Here is a 17,214-nt window from a genome sequence, read left to right as displayed (position 1 = left end):
AGTTGGGCAGGACTTCCAGGTATTAAGTCCACTCTCTATACCCACCTTCAAAGGGGCATTGCATAGGCACTGATTCTTAAGGTGAGGAAGGTGCCGCAAAGAAGTATCGATCAGAAAAATAACTTATTTTTATTTGCTCTTTCTCTTGAACACTCTATCTAGCCACAGATTACTCAAGCCCGCACTTCTCACCATTCTGTGGAGTGGACTTTAAATAGTTGTAAGGTACCAAGTTAGATTTTGCATTCACCATGTTTCCAATCAGTCCCTGATACTGCAGGTCTGAGGGTGCAGACGTGGAGGGCAGTAAATGAACTGATGACAACATGCAGGGTTGGTACCTGTCATGTCAGGAGATGCTACAGAGGCCAATGGTGCTACCTGCCTGTGTGCAGAGGCTACTGCAAGAGTTTCCGGATACAAGCTGGCACCTGGGAAGGTTGCCATGGTGAAGACTCTTTTTTAGATAGAGTATCCACTAAAAGGTGCATACAGAATGTAAATCATTTATTCTTTTCCCTGCATGTGCACTTTCATGGTGAGATGAACCCTTGTCTATAGAATGCAACACAACCCTCAAATGTAGGAATCGCCCACTGAACTTCATGGTGCTCTAAATGGTTCCGGGAGAAACAGCACTGTTCCTAAGAAGGGGGTGGGTAGTGAGAGTAGGAATTTAAACACAATGGGCATAGAACAACAGTACATAAAGGTGCACAGTAAATCACTAGTCAAGTATCAGAATTCATTGCCGTTCATTTATTCTGCATTTTTTAAGATCACAGCATTAGAGCAGAGCACAAGATAACTACAGTCCCTCTTGATCCACTGAAACAGACAGGTGTCCCACAAAGAAAATATCAAAAAGGATGGCCACGGGCATTACACTGCATTAACTAATGTCAGTGTTAAGATTATGCAGCTCAGATCAATGTGGCACATGCTCTCCAGACGTTGTGCTGCAGGGCTGAATGTGGTTGGTCCTCAGGCATGGAGTGCCACCTGGAACTCCAAGGCAGAGTGCCAAATGTCGAGTTCATATGCTACTATGCAGTAAGGTCTCAGTGCCAAAGTGCCATGGAGGGGAGTGCCTTGTATTAAAGTGCATGGAATCTTGGATCATTCTTTGCCGATCCTCACTTGTGCTCCTTTGCTTGCCGGTGAATCAGCTCTGCATACAGACCCTTATTCTTCAGCAGTTCAGAATGGGTGCCGCACTAAGGTAGAAAGAATAAAGACAACTGTCATTTGTTGCTTACTTCCCCACAAAAAATACATCCCTAATCACTCCATTTTGCACGCCACAGCTAGAAACCCTCGTGAACCAGTGATGTATGGAAGACCAGCCTCAGCAGGGCCAGCGAAGGGCACAGGTCCGAAGGAAAACATGTTTGTTTGCTATTTCCACTTAAGACCTCAGATACCTTTTAAAAACATTTCTCTTGGCTCTGAAGGGTCTGAAGCATTTTATGCTACAATGACAGTTACTTGCTGTTTTAGTGATCACCTTCCTCTATCATTTATCATCTTTCAAAGGGAGCGGGTGTAATGGTTTAAAGTATCAAACTTTTTGGAGGGAAGTAAAGCTGGTTATGGCATTACAAGTACATCCTTTCTTAAAATGAAATGCATGTCAACTAAAATTCCAAGTGTAGCTCTGCAGATCTCAGGAAAGGAGCTGGCACTTGGCATGGCACAGATAAAGGCTACTGTGGATACAAGAAGTCCCGGAACTTGATAAACAAAAGATCTTCAGGAGTACAGGAAAGGTTAAATACCCCAAGCTCAAATTTCAGGAATTCAACCAACACAGTTGCAGATCTGTCTACTACCATCACCTTCATGTAAGAAACAGAAGGGGGCAACTGCAGGAACATTGGCACTCACACTTTACTTTGCTGAACTCAGAATAGATGCAAGAACATTTGCTCATCAGACACTGCCCAGCGTGTAGTAGATAGGCCTTGGCATTCAAATTTGGATCAACACCTGGATCGAGTAAAACCACCCACTTTATCACTGTATATGTTCACCCCATTATTCCTTCGGATTCTGTGCGCCTGAATTTCATTATAGTCTAAAGTGTAAGAAGATGTAACTCATAATCTATGCACCATCAAAAGAACAGACATTTTAGTAAAAAAAAGTTACCTACTGGTAATGTATTTTTTATTGTTCTATTCTATATGTTCTCATATTTAAACAGCCCTGTCTGCAAGCATAAGCATCTCTGAATACTAACCTTTTTTATTTAATGATATAATGGTGGTAAATTGTGCACGAGGCAAATTTTTCATATATCTGAAGCAACTTCTTCACATTCGGAGAACTGCCTGCCATTGCAAACCTCCCCATAGGGAAACTATAGGAGGACTAGGGTGTGGCAAATACGATAATTGCGACTGGCGAGATATTTTTAGGAGGGCTTTTGGTAACTTGTGGTGCTCTAGCAAAGGCATCATATTTACCCACCACAAGAGTGCTAGACTGTTGGGTGACGGGACCCACTCAAAATTGTACTTTTAACATTGCAGGCTACTTCCTGTTGAACACACCATGACACTGCTAAAGACTGGTGACTTCTGGTTACAGAGGGGGGGCACGTTTCGTTTTACCTGAACCCCAGTGGGACAGGGGCAGCTCCTCCACAAGAGAAGAGGAACACAAACATACATAAATAAAATGGCATAATAATGCTATTTTATTTTGCCACCAGCTTGTGCTGTGTACACCGCAAGTGTGAAGCGGAGCTGAATCCTGCTATTGTAGGACTACTGCTGCCACTTTCAGGCTGTGAAACACCTGGGGGAAAGGCCACAGCCTCAAAATGAGTGCTGGGTTAGACTGCTCCCACCAATCCTGGAGCTACTCTCCAGAGGCAGTGTGTAAAGCGTTTGCACATAACCAACAGTAACACAGTGAAAGCACTACAAAAGGAAACCACACCAGTTCAGAAAAATATGCAATATTTTTATATACTCAAAACAAGACTAAAAACGATAAAGAATCCACAATACAGTGCTTGAGAAAATAGATACTTTGAAAGATGTCTTCTAAACTGCAGAAATACCTCAAAAACATTTGTCCGGGGCTACCATGATGCTGAAAACAACAGAGTCTAACAGTTCCAGCCAACTGTGTCGATACGGCCCAGCAAAAACGTGAACGGACTCGGTAACAGTACCTTTCTCGTTGCGGCTTACATGCGGTGCGAGCTGGTTGTGGCAACTATCTTGGTTGTGTTGCAAAATGGAAGAGGTGCAGGGCGCAGTGTCCTCTCGATGCGGTGCAGGCAGCAGCTTGGTGATGATCGTCCAGACGGCGCCAGTGAGACTAAGGCGTACGGTGCAGGGCGAGGCGGTGCTCGGTGCGGTGCTGACAGCTTCGGAGAGACCAGGATGGCAAAGTGAAGCGAGGCAGTGAGGACTGCTGTGCCCACAGGTCACGGTGCAAGCAGCGGCTCGGTGGCGGCGGTCGTCATCATCGGTGAGACCAGGTTTGCAGTGCAAGATGCGGACAGTGCGGTCTGCAGTGCCGTCAGGACACAGAGCCAGCGACGGAGTCAGTGATGGAGTCGGTTGCGGTTCCCTTCTCTGTGGCAACCGAAACAGCAGCTCCAGAAGCAGTACCAAGAGGTTGGTGGAGTCTTTGCAGTCCCTCAGACTTCAGAACAGGAGTCCAGCTCGATTTCAGGCCCTTGGAGATACTCAGCACAAGTAAAGAAAGAAAGTCCTTTCACTGCTCAAGGCAGAAGCAGCAACTGCAGGCCAACCCAACAAAGCAAAAGCACAGCAAAGGGGCAGTACTCCTCCTGGCAGCTCTTCCAGCTCTTCTTCTTGGCAGGTTCCTTGATTCCAGAGAGTTCTAAAGTTCAGGGGTTTGGGCCCCACTTTTTATAGCCCAAAATTATGTGTCCTCTCAGGCAGAGAGTGTCTGTGCACAGCCAGAACAAGTTCTGCCCTCTCTGGTGTGGCTTTCTGGCAGGAGGTGGAGACGGCGTTATCAGAGGCATACCCGGCCCATTCAGGTGAAAGGAAATCTCCTCCCCCTACTCTAAATGCAGCCCAGGTCGATTCAGCCCTTTCCTGACCCATCTAGACCATCTGGAACCACTGCTCCTCCCTAGCCCCTATCATCCAAAACCCAGACAGTCAATCCACAAACCCAGCAGAGGCGTACTGGTGAGCAAGAAAATACCTACTTTTTAACAGAATGTAAAAATCACCTTCACTAAACGATGAATCTTTAGATGCTAAGTCCAGGCATACTAAACTTCCTTTCTTTACCTAGTTCCCAGTGCCAGTTATATTTATAAGATATTATAAACAAATTCCCCATTCTGTCGTATGGGAACAGGTAGCCTTGTGATCGTGAAAAACGAAATTGGCAGTAATTCACGATCAGGACATGCTACACACACCAGGGCATGTCCTACCTTTCACATACACTGCACCCGGCCCACGAGGGTACCTTGGGCCTACCTTAGGCGTGACTGACATGTGCGAAAAGGGATGGTTAAGGCCTGGTAAGTGGGTACACTTGCCAAGTCGACATGGCAGTACCAGACTGCACATAGGCTCTGCAATGGCAGGCCAGAGTTACATGTACAGGCTGTTCATGTGGGTGGCACAATCCAGTGCTGCAGCCCACTAACAGCATTTGATTTACAGGTCCTGGCACACTCAGTGCACTTTACTAGGGACTGACATATAAATCAAATATGCCAATCATGGAAACACCAATCCATAACATACTTTTCAACAGGAGCACTTGCACTTTAACACTGATCAGCAGTGAGAAAGTGCGTTGAAACACTAAGCCAGCAAAACCAGAGTCAAAACCTGGAGGTCAGAAAGAAAAAACTCAGGGGAAACTTGCCAAAAGATGCCAAGTCTAACAGCTTCCAAGGTGAAAAAGACATTGAATGAAATCGAAAAAGAAAGATATCTGAGACAATATATTTCCTATAAACATATATGAAAGTAACATGGGGTTAGAGTATCCCACTCACATAAGCCTTTATAAAAGAAGTAACTGCCAGTGCAAGAATTCATGGGTAGTAAGCCAGGGAACCATAATGAGAGGGTGGTTTATTTTTTTAACTCTTACAATGTGAACCTGTTAGGCTGCTCTTATTAACATTACTTAGACATGTTAGGTAGAAGTTGGCAAAGTAGTTACTACAACGCAATTATGAGAAAGAATATTTTCTATAATAAATTGTCAACAATTCTGAAAACCTTGCATTTGATATGGTTTTGTGGGTGATTGATACATATGCATGTAGGAGAGTAGGGTCTGCTTTCCTATGGTCACCCCAATTTTTGCTTTTTGCTTCACTGGTTTTCGACTTAATGTGGCTGTGAGCCTGCTAATCAGACCCACAGCCAGCTGTTCTCTCTCTAAATTACTATCCATGTACTATAGGTACATCACCAATTTGGTACTGGACACCTTATCAGCCCCTGTACCATGCACTATAGGTGCCCAGGGCATAGGTGCATCCAAGGCCTACCAGGGGCTGCAGCATATCTTTTGCCACCCCTAGCTCTGGCCATTCAAATCGACACACCTGCTGATCACTCAGCTGGGGCAAGGTGGTGTATTCACCCCTTGCTTAGATATAGTATATCTGTATCTAACCCTATATCGGGACACATATATACCTATCAGTCACTCCTATGGCAGGCCTTAACAAACCTGGAGGCAGAGTGCTTGGTTTTATGTGAGATGGTGCTCTAGCATGAGCTGAGCCTGTCTGCAGAGGTCGGAACCATTTCCTTACTGCTGTTCCAGGATATTGCCATACCATATACTCTTAAGTGCATTATAATCCTCGCGGTTAGTGCTAACTTTGGTTTGGCTTTATCAAAACATGTCGTGTAAGGTGTCATACACTTTGGAATACTACCCCCTCGCCAGTTCTGGTGACAGGGTAGCATTCCACCCTTCTAGAGGGAGAAGACATGTTACTTTACTTAAAACGCGGTTAATCCTAACCAGAGCCTCAGCATCACAAAATGGATGCTGCTGCCCCGACACAAGTCTGACCTCCTGCTGCTGGCCGAAACCTGGCAGGGGAGGCTTGGACAAAGAGTTTCCTGTCACAGGGAGGTGCTACACCACCCCAGACAGGAGATAGTGGATTGGAGCAGGGAGGGTTGAAAGAAACTAGACACTGCCTGGGGCACACAAGGTGTCCCATGCAAAACCCAGTCAAACCGGTTCTGGGGCACTCCAGCCCCAGCTCCGGCACGAAACTGGACAAAGAGAAAGGGGTGTAACCACCCCCTTCCTGGGTCCCACCCATAGGAGGAACCTAGCAGGTAATCCAGCCCCTTGATTTGGAATAAAGGTAGGAGCTGTGCCAATGCACATCAGATTATCCAGACTGAAACTTATGAAACGAAACTCTGGACCCTTCGACATCCTACTCGACGTAGAAGACTGAAGAATCTCCCTTGTGGTCAAGGAGTGACCACCCTGTGCAAACAGGTACCATCCAGCGCCTCACGGTTTGCTTTGTTGCAGTTCCCGCCAGAACTCGAGCGACAGAGATCGACAAGACCCAGCTTCCCTGACTTCCAGCAGCCCGATCCACGGTCCCAGCGAATCTGAGACCCGTGGAGGCGACGTGAAGCGTGGAGCCGGCCATCTTGGAAAAACTACGATGTGCTGACCGTGCAGCTCCCGAGGCACCCTCGAAGCTGTGCATTGGGGTTAGAGAAGCCACAGCCCTGAGCAGCTTTTGCACCGAAGATCTCCCCTCCACACTCACCGAGTGCTGCGTGGAGCCCTTTTGCATTTTTCTGCTCAACGCGTTGGTCCGGTCACTTGCCCGTTGGCTAGTGGCCCCAGTACCGACGAACCTTTGAATTTACACTGCTAGTCTGGTTGCTCCAGACTGGCCCTCGCTCCCCTAAAAAGGAGCAACCTCTCTGACCTTGCTGGTCCGAGTAAGAAGCGATCTTCGAATCCTGCGTGGGTTGCCCTTGCCAAGGCTTGTTAACTCCGATCCGAAAGCCGACACCGCCGACTGCGAGAGCCTTCGTGGGACAGCTCCTGATTCACTGGAGGTCATCCTCGGTGCCCCAGAGTCCACGTGGCAGCGGAGACAAGCTTCTCGACAACCACCTGATTGCGCCCAACATCGCCTGGTTCCTTCCTGGTCACTGGCTAGTGACCTAGACTCTGTCCCCTCTGCTTCCAGGTACTTTACATCTTCGATCCACCCTTGGATCCAACCGGACTCTTCTCTCCTGGCCGCCTGCAGCATCTTCATCTCCAGGCACCATAGAACTACACGACGAAACCCGACACGATTTGGCACCTATGCACCCTCTTCCTGTGGGTGAGGTAACTCATGAACGCCGGTGCTCCTGTAGTGGTTTACAGCTCTAGTGTCCTAGATTTAAGTGGCTAAGTTCTAGTCCAGTCAGAAGACTTCTAAAACAGTAACTTTGTAACTTTTACGCACCATTGACTTTACATTGGTGCATGCGTGTGCTTTTAGCGCTGCACCCGAATCCCGCGGGCTACTCCCGTCCTAACTGCTGTTAGTCCAGTGTAGTCCCTGCGATTCCCAAGGCCCCAGGCCTTACCACTGATTGTAAAGTGATACTTATACCACTTTTTTGACATATGGTTTGAGTGGCCACCGGCCTCATCCATAAACGTGCAACTTTCATATGTTAAACTGTGCTTTTGTTTAAACGCTTGTGCTTCTATACTCATAAAGAGTACAGGGGATTATTCTAGTAATAAATACATATATTTTTTATAATATATAACTTGTGTGGTGTCCTTTCATTTGATATTACAGGATTGCATATGGTAAAACAGCTGGCTTCACATGCCCTCTTGAGTTTAGCCTGAGACTGCTTAGTCCATGCTACCACTAGGATAGCTTGTCTATAAGGCTGAATTTACAACCACCACCATAAGGGATTGTTTGGACTGATACAAGGTGCCCACAGAATTGTGGACATCATACATCAGGCCAACTTCTCCCAATGCACATCAGATTTTTCACCCTCTTTATTCATGTATATATATTTGAAATAAAATTTTCCGGGCTCCCCACATGGAGCTGGGGATTTTACTAATATTTGTAACCCTCAATGAATACCCTACAATATAGAAGTTTTGAATTTGATTGGACTTGAGCTCACTCTTAAAACCAGATGATGACCACAATCCTTGAAGTTGTGCTGTTGATGTTTCAGATCATATTAGGATATGTATATGCGAGGATTGGTTCTAGGCTTTTAACTGTAGCTACAAACACTGGACATTTTATGAACCCTCTAATGGCTGGCTTGATCCCGGAAGTTATGTTATGTTATGTTAAAAATGCTCTTTTATAGCGCACGGCTACTCCTAGGAGTGTCCCGGCGCTTTGACAAAGAGCCCTCATTCTGAGAGAGAGCATTACACTACGGAAACAGAAAAAAACAGAAAAGACAATTACTGAATAAAAAGCCAAGTTTTTAAGCCTTTCCTAAAAGAGAGCAGGTCCTCGGCTTTCCTGAGCGAAACAGGCATCTCATTCCAGCCTTGAGACGCCAGAAAGCGAAAAGAGCGTCCTCCGATTCTAGCCCGGCAGATGGGAGGAATCAAAGCTTTGAATAAAGTCGCGGAACGTAGTGTCCTACGAGGTACATAGAAAGCCAGGCGCTTCTGTAGATATTTGGGGCCAATCCGATGAAGGGCCTTGAAGGCAAAGGTAAGCGCCTTAAAGACGATCCTCTTAGCGACTGGGAGCCAGTGCAGTTTTTTTAGTAATTCTGTGGCTCCGGCCCTGCGCTGGAGACCAAAAATGGCTCTAGCCGCAGAATTCTGCACAATCTGCAGTCGCGTCAGGAGATACTTCGGAAGGCCAAGATAGAGAACGTTCACGTAGTCTAAACGCGAACCTATCAAGGCCTGCACAATGATCTTTCTGTGCTTCAGTGACAGCAACGGAAGGAATTTCCGTAACATTTTCAAGAGGCCGAAGCATTTTCCGGTCAGCCCGGTAATCTGAGGACCAAAGGTAAAGCCATCATCAATCACAAAGCCCAGATTTTTAGCTTTGGAAGAGGCAGTATCCGGCGGAGACATGTCTGAAGGCCACCAGGCCTTCCAGCCAGGATCTGGTGGACAACCACAAAAAAAGCAACTCTGACTTGTCTGGGTTGCATTTTAGGCTGTGGCGCTGGAACCAGGTAAAGACGGCTCCCAGACAGTCTCTAATCCGTGGGCCGTCAAAGTCCTTACCCTTATCAGATGTAAAGAGCAACTGGGTGTCATCAGCGTAAGTTATGATCTGGGCACCAAAAGATTCCGCAACCGCCGCCAGCGGGGCCATATAGATGTTAAAAAGCGCAGGGCTTAGACATTACCGGAAATTCCAATAGAAGTGGGCCTTCCTCCAATATAGATGTTTTCAGGCTGGATATAGAACCCTGCACAGACAAGGAGCAAGAACAGGAAAAAGAGTCGTGGATAGCTTTAATTTTGTCCACAAAGAAATCCGCTAACTGGCTAATCCAGACTTCAGTGTGCTCATGGGAGGGAGCACCAGTGGAGGGAGAAACAAACTCCTTGACTATCCTGAATAGCTCTTTACTGGTGCTCTCAGCATCATCTATTCTACGCTCCAGGTAAGCTTTTTTTCCTGCTAAAATGTGCCTGTGGTATAACTTAATGGACTCTCTATAGCTAGCCTTGAGATGAGGGTCATACAGGCGTCTCCAGGCCCTTTCGGCTTTCTTACAATCTTGCCGCATCACACCCAGAGATGCGGTAAACCACGGGGCCGAAGCACGCCTATCGGCAGACTTAGCCGGCTTCTCTGGGGCTAACTCCTCGAAGATAGCAGTCATCCTTTTATATACTAATTCAAGATTTTCCTCCAAACTACCCGAAAATAAACAAGGATGGCGACAGAGCGCATCAGACACCATCTCAGCAGAGACCTGATGAAAAGCCCGGGTGTTTCTTCTCTGATCTTTCTGTGCTCTCGGGACAATCGCGGAAATGAAAGGTATAGTGAGAACTGGTAATATTTTATACTCCTCACAAATGTGAGTTCATTCTTATGGTCACCCTATAGCTCAAATATGAACAATTGCATATCAGTGCTACAGCAAGTAAAGTACTTTGTGAGTAAATAAAGAAGTACAGAAAATATTCTTTATCCCTCCTTCCCCAACAAGTTTGTCCCCAATTACTGCTTTTCAAAGTAAAATAGGTGGAACGTAAGCTTAGCCTTTTCATTGTGGGGAATTATGCTTTAAGTGACCACCACTGCCTCTGGTTGTGTCAAATCTATGGAGCCTACTTCTTTAATATGCAAGAACATGTTGCTCGTGTTGCACAGACACTTGTGCAGTGTATAATTGCTATTTTTAAAACATTGGCCTTCAGGCCTCAGATGACCTCCTGTTCAGTCCTTAATAAATAAGTGGACATTGTTCCAGGACAATCTTGGATTCGCTACATAAGAACCCTTTTTACTCTTTTACACGTCATCCACGTTCTGGATATAGAAATGCTCCTCACTAAATAGAATATTTAATACGTGACACTATATATCCAGCCAGAAGCCTACAATGCATCTGTAATTTTAGACCAGCAGAACAAGTTACTTATTTTTGGTAACACTTTTTCTAGGTAATACTCTACCTAACCAAAGATTCCTCATGTTAGAATACCCCAATCAGGCACCAGACTGGATCCAGCCACTCTTTGCCAGCAATGCTCCGCGTGCCTCTATGGAGTGCCACGAGGCTTCGTGTTAGCTCTGTACCGCCCTAGAGTGGAGCCACATGTAAGTGCCACCCCTACATGCTGATGTCAGTTTCTTATTGTTCTCTTTCCGAACCCTCAGAAACAAAGCATTGACAATTGTTAGAATCAGTGTGCAGATTTTTTAGATGGTATAAAGTGACAACTCCAGACAACGGAGAAGTGGGAAAGCGTGAGGAACCTGCGGTTACATAGTTTTCACCAGAAAGGTTGTTACTTCTGGACACTTCTAATCGCATAGTTCTCACCTTGGAACAGTGCCTCATCAGATAGAGGTTCTGTGGAGTGGACTCAGTTATAAAACTATTACATGACCGAGCAGGCGAAATGACCATCCACCTGTCAAAACAGAGGTATCAGCCTTAGCATTGGTGTAATGGGATCTCAAGCCTTCCGAAAGCTACTTCTTGGTCAGTGCATATAAGATGTTAATACAGATACATCAGCAGGGTCCTTTTCTGCACAGTTTTCCCTTTGTTTGCCCTAGAGACACCACCCCCACCAAGAAGCTGATTGTCCGCACTGTGGGGCAGATTTGCCACTTTTTCAAACAGCGACGTTTAGCAGCTGCAAATATTGTGCTGCATGAAATGTTGAAGAGCGCCAAATTTAATGAAATATGGCACTCTCCTCCTCTTTCACTATGCACCAGCAAGGAAATCAGCTGCCGTGCTCCAAGGAAACACCTTTGCGGCATGGTGCAAGAGTGCCTCTGTGAGTTTAGCATAGGTTTTGTACTGGAAGGGTACCCTTCCAGTACAAAACACTATGCATAGAGTGCCTTAAACCATTTACCCTCTTTGAATGTGTGCTGTACAGTGCAGCACACGTACAAAGTCGGAAAAAAGGAGAAATTAATGCATTTCTCCTTCCATGCGCCTACTTCAAAAGGGCACAGTTTTCTGAACCTAAACCCTGTCTACTTTATTTAGTAAATTGGGTTTAGCGTTAGAAACCTTGGGTGGTTGCATGGCAATGCCCATGCTCCACCCATGGTACGGCCCCTTGGCGCTAAACGCTGCTTTGCAATACTTTCATGTTATTTCCAGTGCTAAACAAGTTTAGCCCTGGAAAGTAAATCGGAATAACCAGATTTCTAACCGATGTGTGTCACTTTTGTGACACAAACACAGCATACAATCTTAGTGAATCTCCCCTTATGTTTTTTCGTAAGATCCATATAAAAGCTTAACATTCTTTTTGGGCCAATCAATGAAGCCTCTCCTCCTCTTTCGAGTGGTGAGTGAGTCAAAGAACCTGGCAAGGTCAACTATTGCTCAATGTGGAAGGGAGATTTAATGTACTCTGTTAGCTGTGTCTGGGTGAGATGAATGTTTGACGATACAAATCTTGAGATATTTGTCGGACATGATTGTTGGTATTCATGCCAAAGTATAATGTATTGCATATGTACACCAATATAGCAATGACATTTGATAAATCATGTGTTTTTAATAATATTTTTTACCTTGTTGATCATTAACAAAAAATATGTTTTGTATTCACCCTAGACACATTTAGTTGTGAGCCCTTTATCTAGATCGAACACTAACTTTACATTTTTGAGTTGCCATGGGTGTTTTTACATTTAACATGGAAGGGAGTCATGACTTAAGGCAAGAAGGCCGCCCGAGTTCTCAGTTTGTTCAAGAAAAAGGTCTTGTAAAGCAGTTGCACCAACAATTCCTGAAGCTCACTCACGCAACGAGCTGAGGTAATCGCAATGAGGAAGACAGACTTTAAAGTTAGGAGTTACAGCGAACTGTTATCCATCAGCTGAAAGGGCGTACACATGAGAAATATAATAACCAAATTAAGGCCCCACTGCGGCATCACAGACAGTTTGGGAGAAAAAGTTTTTCAAACCTTTAATCACAACAGGAGATTTAAGATATGAACATGAATGGTCTGTCTGGGAAACATAGAAGGTCTGACATGGGCAACAAACAACATTATAATTGCCCTTTGCAAGGCCTTGCTTGGTCAAAGTCATACCAAACACAAGAACATTTTACAGCTTGGTTTGTAAAAGTTCTATCTTTTGGAACCACGCCAGACAACAAAATGGTTGCAGTGCTCAGCATAAATGGACTTTATGGAAGGGTGCTTGGCAACGAGGATGACATTCACCACTGGCAGATCAAACACAGTCAACTGCTTCCACTCAATCTTCATGCATTGAGGTGTAGATTGCAATGGTTTGGGTGAAGGACCCTGCCCTCCTGCTGCAAAATAATATCCTTCAAAGTGGTAATCCAATCAGAGGGCAGATGCTAATGCTCAGAAGTTCCAGGCCAAATATGAAGCCAGTATGATGACTTGGGTCTTGAAGTTCCAGGTGTTTTTCAAAACTCAAGGGAGAAGCAGTAAAGGCACAAAAGCATACAAAAGTCCTGGCTTTTGTTACAGCTGGAATGCAGGGCCAGCGCTAGGCATGGGCAGAGTGGGCTGCTGCCCAGGGCCTCGCACTCAGTCCACCAGCATGGGCCCCGCACCTGTGCAACACACAACCAACTGGTCCTCTTGTACCCCTGCCGATCCAACTCAATGAAAGGTGTCTCCTTGCAATTGGGCCCATAGGAGGGGGCCCCCTCCCAGGGCCTCTCAGGGATGGTGAGGGAAGGCCTAGTGGAGGGAGATACTTCCTCTTGTCCCAGTTGCAAGGAGACACATTTTGCAGGTTTGTCCTGCAATTAGGCTCCTGCCCAGCTTCCCATTCAGAAACACTGCGGGGCGCCCTATTTCCAGCACTTTACAGCCCACATAGTTTTAACTTTCAGCCCACATGCAATTCTCACACCTTAGGCTCGATAGGAGCTGTAAAAGAGGCCCTTGTAGGTGGTTGAGAGTAGGAGCTGCAGCCCAGGAGGAGTCTGCACAAAACAGCTTCTGGAGCCCTTGAAGTGTCATTTATGTAAATTAGAGGGGTCTCGCACATTCCCTTTTGGCCGGGGCCCGATAATCGTAGAACTGGCCATGTTGGAATGCATTTCCAGCACATGTACTCACAGAATTTCCATCACACAAAACGTTTGACACTGCACGCTCTTGATGGTGGCAAACATATCTAGCTGGGGTTCTCACCACAGCTGAAAGATGCCTTGTGCCACTTTGAGATGGAGAAGCCATTCGTGATCTGCCATATGCAGAATGCTTAGTTTGTCTGCTCTGGCATTTAAGGGTACAGACAAGTGGTTCACGATCAAGGAATTGCCCTGATGCTCCAAATAACTCCAGAGGCGCAGAGCCTCCTGGCACAGAACTAAATACCCCATTCTACCCTGTTTGCAGCAATCCCACAAGGCTATGGTGTGGCCTGTGAAAACCTGCACCCGTCTTACCTGATTGACCACAGGCCTTCATGCAACTCCAACAGACTGATGCGGAGATGACCTTCCATTGGAGACGAGTGTTCACTTGTCTCCAACTCCCCCAGAGGACTTCCCCAACTGAGCAATGAAGCATCCATCAACCACCATAATGTGGGAAATGGAGGGGAAGGGAAAAGGGCCTGCCACAAGAACAATTGGATTTGAGGAGCCACCAACGCAGAACTGAGCTATTTCCACCTAAATCTGGAAGGCATGCAATAGATTTCCTTGGTGCTGGGCCCTCTGTAACTTCAGATTCCACTGTAGAGTCACATGGAGCACCTGGCATAATCGAAAAGGTGGATCAAGGAGGCTAAGAGACCTAGGAACATCAGAGCCTCTCTCACCAATATCAGAGACCTCTGATGTTTGTAAACTGATGAAGGAACTGCTTTTATGTGCGTTTTACTTGAGAACCTTGGGATTAGAACCTCCATCTTCTAGATCCACATTCAGCAGCATCACCAACAGTTCACCCACTCAGTAATATTTCCTGAAAAGTTGTTCAGAAAAATTTGACATGCTGATCAAGATGTATGGTGAGAGTAGACTAGAACATGTAGAAGTTGGTAACATTTTAGCACAGTAAGGTATCAAAGATCATGGGGCATATTATCAAGGGGGGGGGGGCGATAGGCAATTTTCGCCGGTTTAGCGGCTGTTTTCGGCCGCTAAGCGGCAAAAATTCTATCACCCTATTAGCCAGCTATCGCTAACAGCAGTTAGCGACAGCTTGTAGGCGATAGCGAGCGGTTTGGGGCCCGCTTTGCATGTCAGCGATATTTATCGCTAATGACATGCAAAGTGGGCGTACCCAACCCGTTAGCGACTGAAAGCAGTCGATAACGTCGCTATCGGAAGGCGTAGCGTTGGAAATGTTCACGCGAAGCGCGAATATCTCCAAAAACTAACGCCTGCTCAAACCAGTTCTTAGCCATGTTATCCAATGGGAGGTGGATAACATGGCTAAGAGCATTTTGTCGTTAATGCGTGAATATCGCTGTATTCTCAGCGATATTCACGCTATCGCCGGAAAATGTATCGCTTTGGAGATAAACGTTGCTAATAGCACGTTATCTCTGCGATATTTTCCGGCGATGCTTAGCGATAAAAAATTCGTTGCTAAGCCTAGTTAGCGATAAATATCGCTAATTGTTGGTAGTATGCCCCCAAGTTTCTCCTCTTTGTGACCCTAAGAGGGCATGTTTTCATGATTTGTGCCAATAGTTTAGCTTTGTGTGATACCTATTTCTTCCCTTTCTCCTTTATTCTGGGACCTGAGAGGACTCCCTTTTTTTATCTAAAGACTTCATTTAGATGTTGCTTTTAAATACAGCCACCGCAGTAGATTAATAACATTGCCATACTATAATACTATTGCATTTAGAGGTTTTGGAGTAAACATGGGTGAATGACCTCTTCTCTTTTAAATACTTTCATTTCGCTGGTTGTAATCAATCCCAGAATTATCAAGAGATTTTTCATTAACTAGTGACTAGATCATCAAGTTTTGTTTATTCTCTGCTGAATTCCTGGAAGAAACTAAAGGAGGGTTTATATGCCACCCCTTTTGTGGCTGTAAACGCTGGTTTCCCAGCCCAATAGAAGCAGGTTTTGTTTCTGGTGGAGAATGATAAGGGAGGAGATATTAGGTAGGATTCTATGGAGTATTAGTAACATCATCAGATGAAAACACCTTGAGTAGTACAGGAAGACTGCTTAGTAAATACACTCATGCATTATGTGATTCACAAATAGCTCACAGTTACCTCAATCACTTTCCCGTCGGACAGCACGACGATGAGGTCAGCCCCAAAGATTGTACTGAGTCGATGTGCAATGACAAGAACTGTGCGGTTTGATGTGGCCTTGTCCAGTGCCTGCTGAACAACCCACTCCGACTCAGAGTCCAGGGCGCTTGTAGCTTCATCCAGGATCAGGATGCTGGGGTTCTTTATGAGAGCCCGGGCAATGGCAATTCTCTGTTTCTGTCCCCCAGAAAGAGTTACCCCACGCTCACCTACAGGAAAGAGAGAGAGGGGATGAGCACTGCAGACACAGTACACAAGGCCATCTGCTAAACATGCATAGAAGGAGAACGTTTGTAAAGCTAGGACCTTCAGAATCTGAATAACAAATACAACACAAATTACAAAGACAAAAGTGTATGTGGTTACATAGGCCGTGGGGCACTGAACACCACCATTTTACATGTTCACGTTTAAAGTTGACTTTCAACACACATTTGTTTGCGCACCTGTAGAGGATAATATTCTCAGAAATTGGTGTGCTTACACTTGCACTTCTTCATTGGCATATTATCAAGCCCTTGAACATTTTGTACAAGGACTAAGGGCCAGATTTACGGCGGATTTTTGCATGCGCAAATGAGTCTTAGACCCGTTTGCACATGCAAAAATCCTGTTGGCCATGTAGAAACCCTATTTTGTGAGTCGCAAAACTTTGAGACTTACAAAATAGTGTTTTGCCACTCGCTATTAGGAACGGGCGGTCTCTTCCTAATAGCAACCCCAAATGCCATGTATGACCGTTTTGCAACCGCGATTGTGGTTGCAAAACAGTCACAGTTTACCACCCTTCCCAGAAGGGTGGTAATCCACTCGCAAATGGGAAGGGTCCCCAGGGGACCCCCTCCCCTTTGTGACGGGCTCTAATAATATATTTTAAGGGCAGGCAGTGGTCCCAGGGACCACTGCCTGTCCTTCATTTTTATTTTTTTTAAATGCAGCCCGTTTTCCTTGAAGTCGCAAATTTCTTGGTCGTACATCTGGCCCCTAAGTTCACTGCACAACATTTTATTGTCTGTTGGTGTCTGTTCGGCGACTGCTTTGCAAAAGTAGAATAAACAATAACAGCCAGACTAGAACTTCTGCATGGACAGTATTGGTGAGGTTTATTATAAAAACTCTCCCACTCCTTTGTTTAGGGAGAGGAACATTTTGCTAGAACTGTCAAGGTCGGCCCATGCTAGAATTCCAGCCCAGCTGAATCCCGTTACCATCCTGAGAAGGACAGTGACCTGCTCTACATC

At 45.7% G+C, this 17,214-nt stretch overlaps 1 protein-coding gene across 2 annotated transcripts in view; it reads right to left on the bottom strand.

Moving 5' to 3' along the window:
- Positions 1 to 17,214, bottom strand: part of ABCB8 (ATP binding cassette subfamily B member 8) — a 518,839-nt gene that overhangs the window by 34,846 nt on the left and 466,779 nt on the right. The window contains exons 15-16 of one of the 2 annotated variants that reach the window (XM_078662778.1): positions 15,932 to 16,182; positions 739 to 1,217 (exon numbers count right to left, since the gene is read on the bottom strand). In XM_078662778.1, the coding sequence (XP_078518904.1) occupies positions 1,137 to 1,217; positions 15,932 to 16,182 (332 nt within the window). In that variant the 3' untranslated portion in view covers positions 739 to 1,136. Of the gene's footprint in view, positions 1 to 738; positions 1,218 to 15,931; positions 16,183 to 17,214 lie in introns of those variants that run through there. The other variant, XM_078662779.1, reaches the window with a different exon arrangement.

Source organism: Lissotriton helveticus, chromosome 10, assembly GCF_964261635.1.
Source record: "Lissotriton helveticus chromosome 10, aLisHel1.1, whole genome shotgun sequence".
NCBI classification, from domain to species: domain Eukaryota; kingdom Metazoa; phylum Chordata; class Amphibia; order Caudata; family Salamandridae; genus Lissotriton; species Lissotriton helveticus.
Note: the sequence above shows the minus strand (reverse complement) of the source record. Positions and strands in the feature narration are given on the sequence as shown.